Raw genomic sequence first — 21,873 nt, forward strand, 5'->3', positions numbered from 1 at the left:
TCTGACCGTTATCAGTTTGTAGCAGTAAATGAAGAGATGTCTCATAGATCACAAGTTCAGTATGGCGTACCACAAGGCTCAGTACTAGGACTATTGCTTTTCACTCTGTACATGCTACCCTTGGGATATATCATTAGGAAGCATGGAATTAGTTTTCACTGTTATGCCGATGATACTCAGCTCTATATTTCCTCACGCCCTGACGAAACTTACCAATTCACAAAATGAACGGAATGTATAGGTGATATAAAAAATTGGATGACTAGTAATTTCCTACTACTTAATTATGCAAAAACAGACAGTATTCTAGATTATTACGTGAGGACGTTTTTTGTCCAATAATTAGAATCTCTAACACTTGATGGCTGCTCTGTCAGGTCTTCGTCGTAATTTAGGAACCTGGGTGTGCTCTTTGATACCAATCTTTCATTTGAAAGTCACGTGTCTAGTATCTGTAAAACCGCATTTTTCCATCTTAAAAATATATCTAAATTACGTCATATGCTCTCATTGACAAATGAGGAACAATTAGTCCATGCGTTCATGACATCAAGGCTAGATTATTGTAATGCACGCTTAATAAACAAATTACAGCTGGTCCAAAACGCAGCAGCTCGAGTTCTTACCAGAACCAGGAAGTATGACCATATTAGCCCAGTTCTGTCAACACTGCACTGGCTCCCTATTAAACATTGTAAGTAATCAGTAATATAAAAAAATTTATACAAAGCACTAAATGGTTTAGCTCTCCAGTACTTGAGCGAGCTCTTAACGCATTATAGTCCTTCATGTCTATTGCGATCTCAAAATTCCGGCCAGTTGATAATACCTAGAATATCAAAATCGACTGCTGGCGGTAGATCCTTTTCCTATTTAGCACCAAAACTTTGGAACAGTCTTCCTAACATTGTCCGGGAAGCAGACACACTCTGTCAGTTCAAAGCTAGACTAAAAACACGTCTCTTTGACCTAGCATACACATAACGCATTATAGACTTTTATAATTCAATGTTAGGCTGCATAGATTAGAACCGGGAAAACTTCCCATAAATCCTGATGTACTCGTTACATCATAAGAAGGGCGTCTATGCTAATATTAGTCTCTCTGTTTATCCCGAGGTTTTACCGCAGTCCGCCGGATCCAGGCTGTATCCAGATCTGATGAAGGACCTGCGCCTGGACGCGACGACAGCACAGTCCTGAAGTGTCAACTAGGCTCTTCCCTGTGAAGGCCTCCCTCCCCTCCCTTTACCTATCTACAGATAAAGCGTTGTCGAGATATTTCCGGTTCGCTTGGCTACGTGGAAGCGATAAAAATTCAGTATTAATAATTTTAAGGCCAGACAAGTATTATGTTGAGGGTTGATTAGTAGGGAAAAGACTACACGCCTGCGCACATATATTCAAACACACAGACCTATAGACTGAACTCGTAATACGCATGTGCACACCAACGGCGTTCTCATTGGTTCGCGTTTTTGAAGTTTTGCGCAGAAAGAACTTAAGAGTTTTCTGTTAAAACGGTGTCGTGTTAGCGAACCAAACCCCTTCACTTCCTTGTCTGGTCTCGTCCTTACGTGAACAAACATACTCTACTCGAATACTTACCTACCTCAAAGATTCCTCACCTGAACTTCGTCTCAAACCATCCGTCTTCAGTCATCTGTCTCCTGCCATCAGCCCGCCGAATCCTCTTCTATCACCTGCAAATAAGATATCAAGTTTATTGTTCAGCTAAGTTCATCATCCAGTTCTGATTCTCCAATTCATACTCACCAGTCTCCTCTGCTGTTCCACTCCGTGCCTCTGTTCAATAAAACTCTGTTTTGAACTACTTGTCAACGACCAGGATCTTATGGAAGCGTTCTTCATCCTCAAAATGTCGGGCTTTCACTGTTTCTATCTGGTTAAGGATCTTACAGGGCCATGCCATTGCAGTCCACCTATGCAACATTAAGTATTTAGGAGCTCGGCTACACAAAGGACTGGGTTAAAAACAATATTTCATTAAATGGCAAGGCAATGATACACTCACCTCTCTCTGATATACTCATAAGAGAGACAGTAGAAGAATTCATCCATTAGATCACATTCAGACATAGCTTTAGATAAAAGATCCTGCAGGAGGCCATTAGCAGGAGGGGACAGAGAAAAGTCATTCAGAATACTGGAATAACCACAACAATGCAATGAGATCTAAATAAGGCAGACATGGCCACGGGGAGTACATGTGCTCTGATATGCCACATGGCGACAACATTTTCTGTCACTTCTCCACTGACCTTTCCAATTAAAGGCAAAAACATAAAATAACTACATTGTACATTTTCTGGGTGTTCCTATGCAATTAGCACATATCTATGTCATTGTTTAGATGTTCTGGGTGGTTGCTACGGTGTTGCTAGGGAGTTATGGGTAGTTCGCTGTTAGGTGGTCGATTACTGTCCAAAGTCAATAGACCCACCTCCAAGTCACTATTATATTCTGGTCTCTAGATATGACTTGAATCCTTTAATATAAAAGTATGGGATTTTTCTGTTGTTGCTCATTTTATTGAGTTATCGTGTATAATATAATTTGGTTCAGACTTTGTCTACTGGCAATCTAGTAGGATACATGTTATGATGTGCAATGATAAAACAGTGACTGTACCTCATGCACTGTAAGTTGCTCAGGGACTAGTTTCATCCATTCTCTCTGCTCTTTGAGATCCTCAATGCAGCTGGGCTTCTTAAACAGCTTTTTGCTGATGGCTTTATACTCCTTACAAACCTGAAACACACGTACAATTTTATATAATAGTGTTTTATTCAGACTTGATTAAAATGCTTCTTATCCTAATGAATACTGACTCACATCCTGTATTTGTTGATGTAATCTCAGGGCAAGTCGGTCCAGCAATGCATTGGCGAGGGCTTTCCGTTTCTCTACCAGGTTTTGCCGAATGGCCTCCACACGGACCGTGAAGGGTCCGATGATGATGGCAGAGGGGATGGACTGTTCTAAAAGTTTAATCTCCCTCAGATGCTCCAGAACTTCCTGCTTCACCTCCTGAGGGGTCCGGTTCTCCTGACTGTGCAACCTTGAAGACACAAAAATATAAGCAGAAGAACAATCCTTGGTGTGTAGGGTATTACAGTATACTATACAGCATACTATATGTATATTCTTTACAATCAACAGTATATAGATCGAAACTGGCAAAAAATATTAAGAGATTTACTCTAGAAATGTATTGATGTCAGAGTTGTAGAGCTCAAGGTGCCGTTCATATTCACGGGCGTAGGCTCTAAGAGGTATGATGGACTGTTTCAGGGCCACACTGATGCTCTCCCTCAGATTCTTGACTTCAGGTTCCCACAAGCCCACTGACCATAACACATCTCCAACAATGAACAAGTTCGTCATTACAAACTGAGAGAATAGGAAGAACAAAACAGAAAAAAAAGCTTTAAATATATAATTTTAACATGTATGTTTTATTAAATAATTTTGGCTTTTTTAATAATATAGTAATTTTTATTAAAAAAGAAAAGAAAGTAAAAATTTTGGTCTAATTTATGGTCATTTATTTAGTGAAAGATCTTCATAAAAGTTATTTATGTGTCAGAAATCAGATAGGGAACCTTGTCTACTTGAGGAATGTTGTATGTGGACAGGATTCCTTTATCAAACAGGTTGATAACGGAGGTCTCAAAACTCTCTAGAGGAGTGCTGTAATGAACCCCAGTCTGGTCAAGCACCAAATCCACTGAGAAGAGAGGTTTCTTTTTTGGCCTGTATAAAATCATGTTGGATTGTGGATATGTTATATACAATTACAAAACAGTGCCACTCATATTATCATTTAGATCAGTGTTTCCCAAACTTTTTATAGTAAGATAGTATTCATAGTCCCTCCTATCTAAGATCACATACTTGTATGGGCTGTTTATGAGATCAGGGCCCCATGTCAGATCTTTAGGGCAGTGTAGGGCACTGTGGCAAGCATCGAGCAGTAATTTGGCAAAGCTGGCCAGGGAGTCCTGCACCAGAAACCTGAGTGAGTCCTGCTGAATGCTGTGAATCAGCCCCATCAGGTGACACAGTTTGGACATACGATACACATCCCAACAGGACATAGTGACATTGTACCAGCCATGTTTTTCATCTTGCAGACTAGACAAAATCCCATTACATAAAGCCGCCAGCCATGTCTCTTGTAGAAACAAGTGGACCTGTAGGAAGACAGAAAGAGTATAATGACACAGAGGCACATTTGTATGTGCATGTGTGTACAGGTGGCAGTTTGTTTACCTGTGCATGTTTCTCAGACTGTGCCGACTCAAAGTCCTCCAAGGGAAGTGATTTTTTTAAGCTGAAATCGAACAGGCTCATTTCTGCCACCCTGTTGCACTCTTCTCTCACTTTGGACAGCACAGTAATCACTTCAGGCTTAGTGAGCAGATAATTATGGACAAAATCTGCACGGTTCTCTTCAAAAGGATAGTCAGGGACTGACACACAGCCTAGGAGGAGGGGAGACGGCAAGTTGTTGGTTGGCATCAACAATAATAAAACAACATTAAAACTCGGACAGCAAGTCCATCTCTCTACCTCTCTTGGGAACACTCTCGGGTTCTTTTTGAGGAAGTGTGACGTAGGAAAACTCTGGGTTGTCCTGTACCACCTTATCAAAGACCATCTGGTTCATAGGCTCTTTCTTCAGCCACTCCTCACAATCCTGTAGACTGTATAGACAAATGTGTTTTTAGAAAAACAAACTAATACTATCTGTGACAATTCTGTACAGCAGACATCAGTAACTGTTTATGTAATTATATGGTGTGTGTTCTGGAACTGTACATCTGGTGTTAATGGAAGGTACAGATGTTTTTTATAGGAAAGTCTTAATGTTTTATTATTAATGATCATACTTGGGTACAATGGAACTCATATGCATATTTAGCCTTTTTTTCACATTACTGTACACCAATGATTGAGATCCATATTTTATGCAAAACCCATAACTATTCTAGAACAAAAAGAAAAAAAATCTAACAAAATACACTACCATTCAAATGTTTGAGATTTTTTGAAAGAAATCTCTAATGCTCACAAAGGCTGCATTTATTTAATCACACATACAGTAAAAACACTAATATTGATATATTTTTAAATATAATTTATTTCTGTGATGACAAAGCCAAATTTTTGTTCATATTTTCATTCTTCTCACCGTTCAAGATGGAGGCCTGGTGTGGAGAGTGCATGTTTTCTGATGTTTTCTAAACTGGTGAGATTGAGAGTGGGGGTGCCACTCCAGACAGGCATACAGTCAATGGAAGGATCGTACAAGAGTAAGGCCTCTGTCTTCTGTCTCAAGTTCTGTGCAAACTGGACTCTCTGGGCAAAGACACGTGGGTCCTCCGCACAAAACAGCAGCCTGATCCTGGGAACCCAATACTGCCCTTCTTCCAGTGACAAAGCCCCTGGGAAAGAAAGGAAGTTTGGAATAGAAACAATAGTTTAAGAAAGTTTAACTATATCACAGAGTTAAACATGAAACCAAAACTTTTTGTTGCTTTCAGTTGATGTCTGTAAGGTTTGATGCTATTAATATGATTTTAAAAAAGTCCCTCTAGCCAGCATTTAAATGTTTATTAATATTTACTTTCTCTTCTGGGATGAGCTGTGATATGTAATACTGTATGTCACATCACAACTTTCCTATTTCAACAGGAAATATGTCAGCATAGGAAAAAAGTGCTTGTTAAACTGTTTCATGAGGTGTTTAAAATAAGCAAGCTTTATGAATGGCTTTTGCACATGCCTTTTCTTTGTCTTCCATTCAAAATGGGTTTTCCCATGGAATCTCCAACCCATCCATTACAGTCCACTTTATGCACCAAGTACTGTTTCTTCTCCTGGCTGTATTGTAGTACACCAACCAACTGCCAAGAATACTCCAAAGCCGGGCTCTTTGGATCCACTACACATTAAACACATGAGGAAGAGACATTTAATTTTTCCCACATGTTCCCATTTGGCTACCACTGGATGGGCTGTAATATGAATTTATTTTCAGGAGGAACTACAAGACAAATGATGGGATCTATTCGACTACAATATATCAGGTATTATCAGAGGGTACTAGGTGGGATGCTGTTTTTTGTCGGCAGCAGGGCTTTGGCAGGAACAGGTTTGCGGTCGATGGAGCCTTGCTCATAACCTAAAGCCAGCCATTCCTCTGGAGTACGGCAGTCAAACTCCTCGTTATCGAATGTCTGGTGTTACATTAAAAAAAAATTATAAACACAAGTATGCAGCCAATTAAACAGAAATGGTACTGGAATTTAAACTAAATCATCTACATGGAGACTAAAATAAAGGAAAAAGCAAACTGGGACATTCAAATTCACATCAAGAATACTTCAGAAAATCAATATAGCAACATGTATGACCTCCAGAGACAGGTTGTTTGAAACAGACTGGTAGGGGTTTTCTGTCTCCGCACTCGTCTGGTATCTGGGCATCAGCTGGTTGGAGTCAATGCCTTGCTCAGTCAAAAGCTTACTGATATCTAACTTCTGATACTCCCTCCTACGTCTGAGAATTAAAACAGACACAAACGTCCATGCATATTACATTTACAATCTAGAAATATGCCTTATATAAATAAAAGAAAACATACAAAAAGCATTAAATAACAAAATGTGCGAAAATAACTCAAATGGATGAGCATCTACTCTAACTTTTTAGTATCAACCAAGCAAACAAATCCTTAATAATACTATAATAAATACTACGGTTTAAAATGTTTTTGAAAAAATGCACCAAGGCTGCATTTATTTAATAAAAAATACAGTAAAAACAGTAATATTGTAAAATACAATTACATTTTTAAATTGTTTTCTATTTTAATATATTTAAAATTCAGTTTAATCCTGATGCAAAGCTGAATTTTCAGCATCATTACTCCAGTCTTCAGTGTCACATGATCCTTCAGAAATCATTCTAATACGGTGTTCAAGAAACATTTCTTATTATTATCAGTGTTGCAACAGTTGCGCTGCTTAATATTTTTGTGAAAACCATGATACAGTTTTCAGGATTCTTTGATAAATAGAACGTTAAAAAAAACAGCATTTAATTGAAAAAAATAGAAATCTTTATAACATTACAAATGTCTTTACTGTCTTTAATACATCCTTGCTGAATAAAAGTTTTTTTTTTTTTTTTTTTTTAAACAGTAGTGTATAATGAATAACGAATCTCAACAAGCAATGATTTACAGCAGAACACACTTTGGTTACCCTTTTTGAAAGTGATTTTTTTCTTTAGCTTGCATAATTTTACTTATGGTTTTTAAGAGGATAAAGCATGTCAAGCATCCTGTCCATGCTGGCATCTAATTTAGTAATCTTCTACCAAAAACAGACTTGCGGCTCATTTTTGGGTTCTGACCCATTAGTTGAGAACCACTGGAGATGTTTGAACTGTTCACCTCTCAATCTCGATCTTGCGGGACACATGTCCTGGGGGGCAAGTATAAGCTATCTGAACTTTAGGAGCGTAACTTCCAGGGTGAAAGTCCGTCTCGTGCTGGAGTTGTGTTGATGGTTCTTGCCAGTTGTTCTCCAGAACATTGTCCAGGTCAGAAAGTGTTTTTAACAAAGCTGCTACAGTCAAAAACAAAGAAAATACAATGAGTAAAGTTAGCTTTAGCATTTGTGTTTTGACTTGATTATGGGTTGATTTCTTACTTTTGCGGGAGTTGGACTCGTATCCCGCCCGGCACAGTAAACTCTGTTGGGTCACTGGACCTTGTGTATAAGTCTGAAAAACAGCAGCATGAGTTTTGGTGATTATATTTAACAAAACAAGGCAAGTATATGTTTACATGTATGTATATGAATGAGTATGATCCCTTGATTTCTGTGATGTGGATAAATGCAGACAGAATAGAGTTCAACAGTTCCCGTCCCCTTTTTCAGCAGCGCTGGTTCCGGAAGTATTTTTTCGATTCATTTTTACCCGTAGGGTTTTTAAAAAAAGAGTTTGTTAAAGATTTATAAGCCATGAACCAAGCCAACCAGCTACACTGACTCAATTATATAATTTGCAGTGCTTCATGGGAGTAGGCGGAGCTAAAGAGCTATTTTGGCACTTGTTGCTTTTTTATACTCTGACTGGTGTAATTTTCTCTACAGCATAATAGGTAATGTAGTTTTATGAATGCTACTGTTAAATAAGGAAATAATGCGGACTGATGGCTTCAGCAGAAGCAAATACCATCGATTAACAACCTCATAGCTTACAGTAGGTCTGTCTTTAAAGGTTTAAAAAGAGTTCCAGGAACTGACTGTTGCACTCTATCGTCAGTGGAATTCAGTCATACAAATTTAATGTGTAACTATACAACTTCGATCAACACTTGTTGTACACTTTTTTTCATACTGTTGTAAAGTTTTATGAATGCATTTGATTACCAAAGCTTTTGATGATACATTTGTAATAAATCATAAAACAAAGAACACTAATTAAATAAAAAGATAAATAATTCAAACAGAAATGGGGGGGGGGGGGGGGGGGGGATGGAAATGAGGAAAAATTTCATAGGGAACTTTTGTTACATTTTAATAAACTGTTAGCGTTTTATTCAACTGATTATACATGCTTTTTGATTATTAAAAAAAAAAATCAATAATTAAAATGGAATCCAGAAAAAGCAGTAAAAGAATGGAAAGAATGTTTTACCTGTTGCGGACTTTTGCCTGATGAAGTAATGAGATCAGAGTAGATGCCCCTCAGAGGGGGCAGTTTGACCTCGTGACCCTCTCTAGACTTGGTTGGAGGGTGAGGACAAAACATGCCAGATCCGTTAGGATGGTTTTCACTTTGCATCTGTTTTTTGTCCATAAAAAACGTATCCAAACCGTGAGAAAATAAAGAAAAGTTACCTACGAAAAAAGCAGAATTGTTTCATGCATTACAGTAACTTCTGTTTAACCAAACATTGTAACAAAGTATCTAGCACTGTAACTTATTCCATGAAATATGACAATAGCGAGAGGTATATATTTATATAACTTATCTATCTATAAATTACAGAAACGTCTGTCTGTCTGTCTGTTATTTGCATATCTCTCGAACCGTTAGTGCAATGGATTTCAAACTTGACAGGTGTCTTGCTACGGGCACGAGTAAGTGCAGTGCAAAGTTTGACGTTGTTTGGATTAGAAATGCAAAGGATATCGTTAAATACAGTGGGTACGGATTCAGACCCCCTTACATTTTTCACTCTTTGTTATATTGCAGCCATTTGCTAAAATCATTTAAGTTCATTTTTTTCCTCATTATTGTACACACAGCACCCCATATTGACAGAAAAACACAGAATTGTTGACATTTTTGAACATTTATTAAAAAAGAAAAACTGAAATATCACATGGTCCTAAGTATTCAGACCCTATGCTCAGTATTTAGTAGAAGCACCCTTTTGATCTAATACAGCCATGAGTCTTTTTGGGAAAGATGCAACAAGTTTTTCACACTTGGATTTGGGTATCCTCTGCCATTCCTCCTTGCAGATCCTCTCCAGTTCTGTCAGGTTGGATGGTAAACAGCCATTTTCAGGTCTCTCCAGAGATGCTCAATTGGGTTTAAGTCAGGGCTCTGGCTGGGGCATTCAAGAACAGTCACAGAGTTGTTGTGAAGCCACTCACAACAGAGTTGAGACTGTATTGGACAGGTGATGAGCAGTGCCTGGTTTTTCTCCACACATACCGCTTAGAATTAAGGCCAAAAAGTTCTATCTTGGTCTCATCAGATCAGAGAATCTTATTTATCACCATCTTGGAGTCCTTCAGGTGTGCTTTCATGTGTCTTGCACTGAGGAGAGGCTTCCGTCGGGCCACTCTGCCATAAAGCCCCGACTGGTGGATGGCTGCAGTGATGGTTGACTTACTACAACTTTCTCCCATCTCCCGACTGCATCTCTGGAGCTCAGCCACAGTGATCTTTGGGTTCTTCTTTACCTCTCTCACCAAGGCTCTTCTCCCACGATAGCTCAGTTTGGCCGGACGGCCAGCTCTAGGAAGGGTTCTGGTCATCCCAAACGTCTTCCATTTAAGGATTATGGAGGCCACTGTGCTCTTAGGAACCTTAAGTGCAGCAGATTTTTTTTTTGTAACCTTGGGCAGATCTGTGCCTTGCCACAATTCTGTCTCTGAGCTCTTCAGGCAGTTCCTTTGACCTCATGATTCTCATTTGCCCTGACATGCACTGTGAGCTGTAAGGTCTTATGTAGGTGTGTGGCTTTCCTAATCAAGTCCAATCAGTATAATCAAACACAGCTGGACTCAAATGAAGGTGTAGAACCATCTCAAGGATGATCAGAAGAAATGGACAGCACCTGAGTTAAATAGCCTATATGAGTGTCACAGCAAAGGGTCTGAATACTTAGGACCATGTGATATTTCAGTTTTTCTTTTTTAATAAATGTGCAAAAATGTCAACAATTCTGTGTTTTTCTGTCAATATGGGGTGCTGTGTGTTCAATAATGAGGAAAAAAAATTAACTTAAATGATTTTAGCAAAGGGCTGCAATATAACAAAGAGTGAAAAATTTAAGAGGGTCTGAATACTTTCCGTACCCACTGTAACAGTTATATCGGTAAAAGAAGTAAAAAAATAAACATTCTGACAGTTCACTAGCCTCGTGTAGTTCAATTTTCCATATTTATTGTATGCCATTATGTCAGTATCAGTATTTGCTTTCTACCATGCACAAATAAAAATGTCACTGAACTTTTGCTGTGTAATTGTAACAATGAATGAGCACTCAAACACACTGAATGAACAATTACTAAAAACACACACAAAACCTGATTTTGCACGGGCACTTTGCACTATATATATATACACATGTATATATATATATATGACAATAGCGAGAGGTATATATATATTACTGTTAACGTTACATGTATGTTAAGTTACATTACGGTCGAGTTAAAAACATAGTTCAAGCAAAAAACCGTTAAAAGCACCGCACTTCAAATCACAGCAGCTGACAGGCATCGAGTAAAAATATAAGTACAAAGTTATAAATATATATAAAGTGATATAAAAACTGCAAACCTTAGGTAACATAAATAAGTTTCAGTGATTAACTTACTTCGTGTATACACTGTCCTCGGTGGTTAAAGTAATGTTTTGACTGTGGCTGTAACGGTTGCTAGGCAACGTCGTTCACGCTGAGCTTGTTGTAGATTCCGGTGCACGAGACAAAAATGGCTAAGCGCTTTACAATTAGTTACTGTTACTAAATGTTCTCTAGTCTGCAGTTTTAAAAATAAATAAATGATATATATATTTACTCATTTACTCATCAAGTTAAGCTTTAGTATAAGGTCTAACAACTGTGCTCAATTGAGGTAGCAACTAGGCATGATCTTATAAGCCATCACCAGCTAAATTCCCGCCATCAACAGTCAAATGTCTTCCATCATACATTTATCTAGGTGTATTTCACGTATCGATCGGTTTAAGTTGGAGAAAACAGGCGAAGGGGAACTTAACCTTAGGTGTAAGGGATGCCAGCTAGCATTGCTGTACGTGTAGGCTAATATTAGTTAGTCCCGTGCAGGGTTGGGGAGTAACGGAATACATGTAACGGCGTTATGTAATCAGGATACAAAAATCCAGTAACTGTAATCCGTTACAGTTACGTCAAAAAACGTTGTAATCAGATTATAGTTACATTTTGAAAAAAGGGGGAATACTTTCAGGATTACAATGGTTTCATTTAAAACTAAATAAATCAGTATTTTGGCATAATAACACTATATTAAGCGCTGCTTGATTATACAGTAGTTCCTGGTTCTGTTGCCAGTAATGACTCACGTGTGCTGGTGCATGTGCAAATAACAGCTTTCTACAATCTCCTCAGACGCAGAGTTAATCACTGCTGCTAGTAGAAACGATGCTGCCTGCGGGTAAAATCACTTTTAATTCATGGAAATTCCGCTGCTATTTTGTAGAAATTAGGAGAGTAGCTTTTTTAGTACCCAAAATGTCCTTTCTTAATCTTTTCTCACGTAACGAGATGTTCGCTGTCTAGGTAACGTAGGGGAACTCCCACTGCCAACGCCCCACGTCCAGTCAGGCAAATTAAGAAAGATCACGGCTTTAGTCAACATGTAGGCCTATTTTAAAATAAACTAATATGTAGATTGTGTAAAAATTTTAAATGTTGTGTTTTTATTTTTTAGTTAAAAATAAAATAAAATAATCTGTAATACCATACATTAGCCACTAGATATAGCCCTTTACATAAATATATATTCAGGCATGTGTGTATATTTTGCAAATATTGTACACTGGACCAAATTCTTAATAAAAAAAAATATATATATATATTTAAATAATATTTCTTCTTGCTTGACTTTATTTATATACGTGACCTTGAAGTAATCCCAAAGTAATCAGTTACATTACTTTCATATTATAGTACTTGGATTACATTACTGAATACTTTTTTTTATGAAGTAATTTGTAACTGTAACGCAATACATTTTTAAAGTAACCCTCCCAAGCCTGGTCCCGTGTGAATCGGCATCTCTGTGATTTGGCAGGGTCGTATATCATTTTTTTTTCAAGGTTTTTGTTTCCTGTGCGCTTTTTTATCCATCTTTCGCGAAGAATGGAGTGTTTTGATAGTATTTTGGGTGCTGGGTCATATCACTATAGGCTAACGTTACACCATACAAATACAATTAACAGAAAGAGAAAGCTGAAACCATCAGAAAAGCAAAAACAAAAAGAATGATTAGATGGAGATGAATGACTAGCAGCACGTGGTAAGGAACATTCTTTTGTTTATGATATTTCATAAAGCTAGACCTATAATGACAAGACATTTCCCAGCAATAGCCTATTGACATCATATCCGGGAGACAAGTCAGTAAATTTGAGTAAAATCACAGGCTTCGCTTATCCCATGCGAATGCGCCACACGAAATTCAGAAGTGGGTAATTTCTAAATCACACGTGGTCCCAAAATAATACTAATCCGGTGCGAATAGGGCTTTAGTTAATGGGGGAAAATCTAGCGAAGCTGGCTAATTTATTCAAAGAAAAATGATGTGGTTTACTTTTTATTAAGTATTTATTTTGTATTAATACAGAACCTTACAGTATTAATTTATAATGTAACATTATAGCATGACATTTGTGTCAATAATTGTCAAGCACAGGTGACTCCGCGTGGTGGGAGGGGGCCCCCAACTCAAATTCTGCTTAGGGCCCCCAAAAGGCTCAGGCCGGCACTGGGTGGCCGCCAGTGCCATGATCAGCCATGTTTCTTTCTGACACAAGAAATCAAATTGATCACCATTTGCTATGTGTTTAGTTAGTACTATTGACCAATTCACTAGCAAGGACCACGCCACAACTATGCAGAATAGCTTTATGGAATGAAGAAGGGTCGAAAGGGATGGGGGAAAGGATGTTATGTTCTCCGTCTGGCTGATCAGGGAGTCTAGTCCAGGGAGACTCAGAGTGGGGGCTTCATCTCGGTAGATAGTAAGCTTGGTTACTTGAAGACCCCCCTGGATGCAGCCTGTGGAAGTAAAATGGGGGATGTTAGACATCGGGGAGGGGGATTGGGGTCGGGGGGAAGTGGGATGGATGGATGGATGGATGAGTTGGAAGGGGAGGGGTGGGTGGGGTCGAGAAACTGAGACAGTGAAGAAAGAAAGCTGAGAAGAAAGGTGCAGTGAAGGTGGGTTCAGTGTAAATATACAGACGGGGAACGAGCTGATTAGTTGAGGCGTGGCCTTGCTCCCGAACCTCAGTTAACTTGTTAACTACATTTAATTTTAGATGATTGGTGATACTCGCTTGGTTTTGGTCTTCCAAAAACAGCAGTTTCACCAGGAGTTGAGGCTTGACAAATAAAAGGTTGACATGGAAAAACAGAAACTTCTAAAATTCACAGAACAAGAGCCCTTACTGAACCTGAATTGCTTCAGTGTAGCTCAAGTAAATGTTTTAGTCACTTACGGGTTTCTGTGGCAGTTGTCAGAGTTTCACCCGTAGAGATCGCTGTAGAAACTGCACAGAGATTTCAACAATATCACAAGATGTTGAAATCACATTATAAAAATACAAATTTAAATATAAATAAAACCATTAAACCGTTCGACAAATTGACAAGGGACTTGACCTGGGCAGAATCATTTCACGTGGTGAAGATTAAAACATCATCTACCTTTGGTTTGCTAAACCCATTCAAAATAAACAGCAAACATAGAGGAAAAATATCATATCCAAAGTTGTTTAAAATAAAATCTGTGACAGTGCACAGTATAACAAAATGATCTACAAGTAGAGATGCAAGTTATAATTTACATTTTGATAATTAAAATACAATGAACTACTTTTTATCAACTTATGTAAGTCCTGCATCAAACATATATATGAAGATCTAGTTGAGCTACAGGAACCAGTAGATGCAGACTTGGCCACAGGTAAAGTTTTATCCCTAAGCTAACAAAAATATTACTTACAAGTTAGAGTAGAGCCTGGTATGAAAACTGCTGACATTCAACATTGGGTCAGGGTGAAGTTACAATATTGAAATATAAAGTTTGAAAATATTGCATGTGACCTGATACCTGACAAATAAAACTAACCCTCGTTTAACCATTTTGTTTGTGTAAACCCCATAAACTGCTATATTTCCATCTATACACCGATCAAATATGAATATGGATTTCTTTTTTTCTCTCTTTTTTTTACTCTGGGCTGTCACTGGATCAGAATGAGAGGATGGTTTTTGAACTTGTGACTTCTTCACAGTGTAGGACCTCACTCGTACAAATTTGTAAGATTTTTCGCTAAATCGTAAATATTTTACGAGTTGCCCAATTCGTATGAATTCGTACGAATGACCTACCCCTGACCCCGCCCCTAAACCTAACCGTCACTGGGTTTTAGACAAATTGTACGAATTCATACGAATCAGTCACATTTTACTCACTAGTGGTCGTGAGATTTGGTTATTCTCACAGATGAACTCTGATCTTCTAAACCAAATACTGATCTGAGATCCAGTGAGTGAGAGCTGACATGATGAGCTCAGTTCTTTCTGAGTAACTTTCTCTTCCATTTATGTTAAGACACACGTGTCTGACTGTGTCTGTTTCCTTAATAACTGAAGCAGATGCTGTCAAAAAAAACAAATTAATTTTGCAACTCTTTATTTTAGAGGGCTAATTTTCTTATTTTACAGATATTGATGACATAGGCCTATTTTCATGATCACTCTTAGAATTTTTTCATTGTTCCATTAAATGCAATTGTCATTTAAAAATAGAGAAAAATATCTCGATGTTCAGAGAGGGTGTACTCATTTATATATATATATATATATATATATATATATACACTATACTGTATATGTGTGTGTGTGTGTGTGTGTGTGTATATATACACATTTACAATCTCTTTAAATGACAGTTTATTTAATTATAATGATATAATAAAAGAGAAATTAAATTAGCAGAGAATGATTTGGCATCTGTGCCAGACTGTATAACATATGAGTGTTTACAGGATCATCAGGGATGGTGCAGTACACGTGGTCCAATTTTTCCTATAGAGAACAAAGAAAATAAATATATGAAAATGACGTGAAAGAGAAGTATATATGGTAAAAGTTAGAAGAAACAGGTCTACTCACCTCATGTTCTTCAGAATTTTTCTCATTGTCTTCAGTATCATCTTCATCTGCCACATTAGAAATACAATACCTTCATTTCAACCATTTGTAACTTTTAACTTCTATACTGTATGAAAATTATAAAACATACTTTGCACAAACAATACTCATAATATGCAGCACATTATCATTTGTATAGAATCATTTGTATTTACCTGGGCTCTGGGAAACAGCTGCTACAGACGTTTTCATAGGACTAAACATATTAAAAGTACACATTTATTTTAATGTTCTAAACAAATAAGCACCTATATAAAGTACACTAGAAAATTCTTACCTCTTCTTTCTTGGTTTCTGTCCTAGTAAAATATACCACACCAATGCATTAATGTGTTGTGATGCAAATTAATTATTAAAACCTGTTAATTGCACTTGGTGTACTCATGATCATATTTTAGTAATCATTATAAATTAGGTATCATTCAAAAGCAATGGGGTTAAAGCAATTTTAGCATCCAAATGATTTTTCAAAAATACATATTTTGTATAAAATTAAACTGATTAGTACAGTACATTTGCTTTACAGTAAATCTAAATTTCTATAACTTTTATACACTTTCATTTTTTGGAGTCCACTTTTGTGTTTTCTTTAAAAAGAAGTTCAGAAAGCATTCATGAGTTACAGCCATATTTAAGTTTAGTGCATTTTCACATCTATACTCAAAACGGGGTGACATTAACAGGTTTTAAAACTGTTACAAATAATTGTCAGTTTACTGTACATCTGCATATATAGGTAACTTACTGATGCAGAACAGACAGAAGCCCATGAGTCCGGTCAGGAAAATCCCCCCGCTGGTGGCCGCCAGTGCCATGATCAGCCATGTTTCTTTGTGTCACCAAGAAATCAGATTGATTGATCACCATGTGCAAAGTTTTCAGTTGCAACGATTAATCGATTGTAAATACTTACTTGTTTTTGGTGTCCTGTGGCCATCAGTTTCACCAGGATTTGAAGCTTTGACAGCTAAATGGTTGAAAAGGAGGAATAGACATTTCTAAACACTCTGACATTCCTTAAAAACAGCATCAGTCACTGTGATTTTGCCAAGACATGTCCCAAACAACATTCCTGTCTGTACCAGATTAAACATCTTACTCTGATTTAAAACTGTATTATAGAGAGAAGAATGATCAGCATCTGTCGGTCTGTCATATCTCAGTGCTGTGTTTGAGTCTTTCTGCACTGACGCTGGAGACGCTGTCAGCCAAACCTGATCAGAGAGTCCTGTCGGAGAAACACAGAAAACCTTTAGATAACAGTACATCAAATATAAGTTACAGTTGCTGAACACAAGGGATTTTGCCAAGACATGTCCCAAACAACATTCTAACCCTAACCCTATCTCTAAACCTAACCCTACCCATAACTTATCCCAAAATCAAAGGGAAATTATGGTAAATAACACTGTTGTAGAAGCACTGAACTTTACATAAACTGTAAACTTGTCTCTCAAATCTGATTGGCTGATTGGAATGTTGTTACAAGGTCTACAAATGTTGATGCAGAAACATGTTATACTTGAATATAAAAGCATGTATTCATTTTGCCTTGTTATTTTGTGTATAGCCTAATCTTGGAAAAAGGGTTCAATGGGGTTCTATGGTTCTTGAACCTTGCACTCTTTAAAATAAAAGCCCCCAAAGTTTTTTTTTTTTTTTTTTTTTTTTGTAGCAATGCCAGAAGAACCATTTTGGATTCCCCAAAACAACTTGTTTGAAAAACATTTTAAGAACGTTCTTCCACTATAAAGAACCAAAGGAAAGTTATGGATACCAATAAAGAACCTTTAATTTTAAGAGTCCATGGCAAAGAGGTTCTATATAAGGAAACATTTCTTAAATGATTGCATAATACTTATATGTTTAATGGGCATTTTTCAAGCTGCTTAATTTATACATTTTATTAAAATAAAAGGTCCCACTTTATATTAGGTATCTTTAAATACTATGTGCTAACCTTTTAAATTAATAATTTGGTATGATGCAGTTTTTGTGTATATAGCATACATGTTTCTACATTGTACTTATATATTTTTTAAATACCTGCATGTAATTACAGCTGTAATTAATGTCTGTAATTACATATATAACACTATTGAGCCTTACCTTACACCTTAACCCACCCTTAACTCATACCACAATCCTGTCCATAACCTTTCCTGTATCCCACCTCAATATCAGCAAAAGTGTTTTGCAATTCAATATGAACACAAAAGTAAATTGTACTTATTGTTTGATGTAAGTACATTAAGGACACTTAATATAAAGTGTGACCAAAGTTTCTATAAAGCGCCTGACAGAACACTTTAAGTTTCTATAGAACCGAATAGCATACATTCTGTAGAAAATATTATAATTCAATGATTTTTATATTTATTTTTAAATGCTATAATGGTTTCTTTATAATCAGGCCTGTGGTTGAATCTAGTAGATTCTACACACTGTTCCTCAAATTTTAGGGCAATACAGAAAGAAACTTTTCAGATCCTCATGAACACAGAGGTGGTGCAGAGGAAACCATCTCATCAGATCAGATCAGAACTCCACGTGTGTCCTGAAAGCTAGATTTGACCTTCAGAACGGTTTTATCATAATCCATTTAAATAATATCACTGTTTTGCGCAAAACTTATAGATATTCTACGTACATTTTTATAAAATGATATTTTAATAACGATAAAGGAGCTCACCAGGCGTAGGGTTTATTGTGGTCTCGTACCAAGTTGTGGATTCTGTAGCCAGGGTTTCTGAAATATTAAGAACTTACTATTCAAAAAAAATATATATACAGTATATATATATACAATTTATATGGATTTATAGACTCAATAGAGTCACATTTAGTCTATACTTGTTGTTGTTTCACTTGTAGAGAATGTTGGTGTTGAATCTGCAGAAAACAATTTACAAGGTTAATCATCAAAATAATCACCACAAACATAAAAAATACATTTATTTTGGATGAACTTACATATTGTTGATGCGTTTGTTCTGCTTGGTGACTGATTTTGCACAGGAAGAAAAACTAGAGACAAAAACATTAAGAAAAATGTAAAATGGTTGAATTAAATGTAAATGTGTAGATTCTTATTACATTGAAATGATATACCTGTCAAGTTGAATGTGTCACTATATGGTGAATGTTTGGATGATGCAGGTTCTGGAGAATAACTGCAGCTCATCACTTTACTCTTAACTGACTTTAGATGATTAAATAAAAAATGTTCGCGGAGTGTAGAAATACACTGTGTTCCTCTAGATGGTTTTTGAGCTTTTAGAATTTGCCGATTTGCATCTCCAATGTAAATAAAACAAGCATAACCAGCATTATCTGATCCTGGTATATGACAGTAAATTCTAAATTCACCATTTTGATTGTCATGTACTACTGTAATGACGGGCTTCTCTTCTGAAAAACAACATATAGCAGAGAACATTAGTGTGGAAGAAACAAAGGATTATGAGAATGCTTATAGAGAGCAACACTGTTCATAGAGGATGCTAAACAGTTGTGACACATTACTGTACCAAATTAAACATCTTACTCTGATTTAAAACTGTATTATAGTGAGAATGATCAGCATCTGTTGGTCTGTCATATCTCAGTGCTGTGTTTGAGTCTTTCTGCACTGACGCTGGAGACGCTGTCAGCCAAACCTGATCAGAGAGTCCTGTAGGAGAAACACAGAAAACCTTTAGATAACAGTACATCAAATATAAGTTACAGTTGCTGAACACAAGGGTCCCATCACCTCTTGCAAGAAAGCAAGCTATTTATTGGTCGAAATCAAATAGTAAAATATGTAACAAGATGCCCATTGACTGCACGGAACTAAAGTGAGCTCTAACCATAATAGAGAAGTGATTCTCAACCAGGGGCCCACTGGGGGCCTCAGCAAACTTTACACGAGATGACTTGAAATGATTTAATTATATGAAAAAAATAAATCTAACTTAATTCAAATACTAAAAATACTTTTTTTATTGAACATTATACACACCAAGTCAGAATCTTGAATCTTATGGAATCACAAAATGATAGTTTTTATATCAACACACCCAGTTTCTGTTAATAAAAAGTATGAAAACATTTTGCTAGGTATTCCTGACAACATGCACCTAATTCATGCATGAAACTAAGAAAACTAATTCTTCAACTTGCAAAGTGAATCATCCACCTAAAAATAAACCTGCGAGTGACTGTGAAGTGTTTTATAGCATATAGGCCTAGCTCTGTGTGATGATGATGATGATGATGATGATGATAAAAGCAATAATTTATACCGGTACTTTTTGCTTTTGCTCACGACATAAACACAGAACAAAGAACTAAAAACAACTGAGGAACATGCAGCACACTGTACTTAGACATCAGTATATACTTACACAAGTATAGGCATTTTAAAATGAAATATACTGAAATATAATTGGTTTCCTCCTATCTCATTGTATTCCATCATCAGTTCAGCTCTACATATTTTGTCAGTAATTGTCGCATTTCTTGCAGTTGTTATTTTAGCTTACAATGTTTATTGTAAATGTTGGTTATACCTAAAATAAAAAAATATGCATAGTATACAAAAGACAGCAGATAAAACTTTAGGCTATATTTTTTTTTATGATCACTTACTTTGAGGTTGAACCTTCAGCAAGAGTGTAAAGATGAGGAGGATGAGCAGAACCATGTCAGCGTCAAATGATAAACTGACACAAAGATGTCCAATGCACATGGGGAAGTAGGAAGTAAGAAAGACGATATAAACCAAATGACACGATACGTCTCTATAACACGACACAGGCAGTAGCCTATAATGATCGTACTTCAATCAAACCAAATAAATGAGAACACAAACAAACAAAAATTCCGATGCTAAAGGTAAAGTCAGAATGTGATGCATCTTAAAGTCTCAATGTATTTTCTCACAATAGTTTGTGTTTATCTGAAGCGCTGAGATCTTTCAAAGCCACAGAACAGCAGTGTGGTTGAAGAAAAGCGTAGAGGGTTGAGCAGAGATGGAGCTACAAATAGCCGTTTATATACTGTCTATGCAAATAGCAGATAGCCTAACTGCTGCTTAAAGTCTCTGCAAGTCAAAGTATGTGTTCTGAGTTTGTCACTTAAGTAATTATTTAAGTAATAGCTCATACGTTTCCACCGTTTCCTCAAAAAATATTAATCAGCACAACTGTTTCCAACATTGATAATAATAAGAAATGTTTCTTGAGTTAATTGAGTAACATGTCATAATAATTACATGTTCATGATGAGAATCTTTCCTTTTACCACTGACGATGTTGAAAGCTAAAGTGATTATATATTTCGTTATCTAAACGTTAAGGTTAAATCCTACGTTTTCCAATCAGTTCTTAGAAAGACCTTTACCTTTAAAGAATAAGAGGTTAAAGAATCCTTCAAGAATCCTGCCTTTTGTTCTGATTATTGGTTCAAAATAGCAGCGTAAGCTTCCAGCCTTACATCATTGAAACAATCATTTAAAACTTGGAAAAACAAAACTACGACTGTAAAAAGGATAATATGTTATGCATATTGATATTGTGTGTCCAGTCAAAACAGCTAAGACTTTTTCTTCACCTGTAATGCTTTTAATTGATTCAGATTTCAAAAGACACAATTGTATAATCTAATGGGCCATATATAACTTAATGTGTAAACTTGTGTTGAAAGACTGCCATCATGTCACATAGCCTACATCTGTTAATCCCTGTGTTAGACAGCAGAGGTCGCTCTCATCTGACTCATATCCACACTGATCAGATGCTTGTATGTCTGTACTTCTTTAGGTTACCCATGTTGGGTTTGGTTTTCATGAGACCTTAAAAAAAAACTATTGTTCAAAGGTTTGTGGTCGGTAAGATTATTTTATGTTTTCGAAATTGCTTATGCTCACCATGGCACAATGTTAAATAAATAAAAAAAATCCTGAGATGGTAAAGCTGAATTTTCAGTCTTCGGTGTTAAATGATCCTTCAGAAATCATTCTAATATGCTGATTTGCTTATTAAGAAATATTTATTATTATTATCAGTGTTGGAAACAGTTGTGCTGATTAATATTTTTTGAGGAAACGGTGGAAACGTATG

General features: G+C 36.6%; 2 protein-coding genes across 5 annotated transcripts; both read right to left on the bottom strand.

The window, feature by feature from the left end:
* Window positions 1-402: 402 nt before the first annotated feature.
* Window positions 403-11,204, bottom strand: LOC309487422 (dynein axonemal heavy chain 1-like). Its single transcript, XM_082155076.1, has 18 exons — window positions 11,162-11,204; window positions 8,740-8,942; window positions 7,746-7,818; window positions 7,487-7,661; window positions 6,444-6,588; window positions 6,134-6,266; window positions 5,813-5,971; window positions 5,219-5,471; window positions 4,597-4,730; window positions 4,297-4,508; window positions 3,919-4,217; window positions 3,627-3,777; window positions 3,224-3,414; window positions 2,857-3,082; window positions 2,653-2,772; window positions 2,036-2,118; window positions 1,777-1,943; window positions 403-1,703 (listed from the first exon to the last, which is right to left on the bottom strand). The coding sequence occupies exons 2-17, from the start codon at window positions 8,899-8,901 to the stop codon at window positions 1,832-1,834; spliced, it is 2,628 nt and encodes an 875-aa protein (XP_082011202.1). The 5' UTR covers window positions 8,902-8,942; window positions 11,162-11,204; the 3' UTR covers window positions 403-1,703; window positions 1,777-1,831.
* A 4,029-nt stretch (window positions 11,205-15,233) lies between these two features.
* On the bottom strand, window positions 15,234-20,786 carry LOC309487813 (uncharacterized protein). Of its 4 annotated transcripts, XM_082155685.1 has the most exons (14): window positions 20,696-20,714; window positions 20,402-20,475; window positions 19,317-19,442; window positions 18,881-19,180; window positions 18,743-18,796; window positions 18,623-18,661; window positions 18,462-18,518; window positions 16,869-16,997; window positions 16,683-16,736; window positions 16,515-16,598; window positions 16,047-16,068; window positions 15,925-15,965; window positions 15,731-15,777; window positions 15,234-15,643 (listed from the first exon to the last, which is right to left on the bottom strand). In XM_082155685.1, exons 2-14 carry the CDS (start codon window positions 20,454-20,456, stop codon window positions 15,542-15,544), a joined length of 1,110 nt encoding a protein of 369 aa, XP_082011811.1. In that variant the 5' UTR covers window positions 20,457-20,475; window positions 20,696-20,714; the 3' UTR covers window positions 15,234-15,541. The 4 variants fall into 4 exon arrangements, with proteins under 4 accessions (XP_082011811.1, XP_082011810.1, XP_082011809.1 ...); XM_082155684.1 differs by having other exon boundaries at window positions 18,626-18,661; window positions 20,402-20,785; XM_082155683.1 differs by having other exon boundaries at window positions 20,402-20,783.
* Between the last annotated feature and the right edge of the window lie 1,087 nt (window positions 20,787-21,873).

This window comes from Leuciscus leuciscus (genome assembly GCF_965113295.1).
Source record: "Leuciscus leuciscus genome assembly, chromosome: 23".
Lineage (NCBI taxonomy): Eukaryota > Metazoa > Chordata > Actinopteri > Cypriniformes > Leuciscidae > Leuciscus > Leuciscus leuciscus.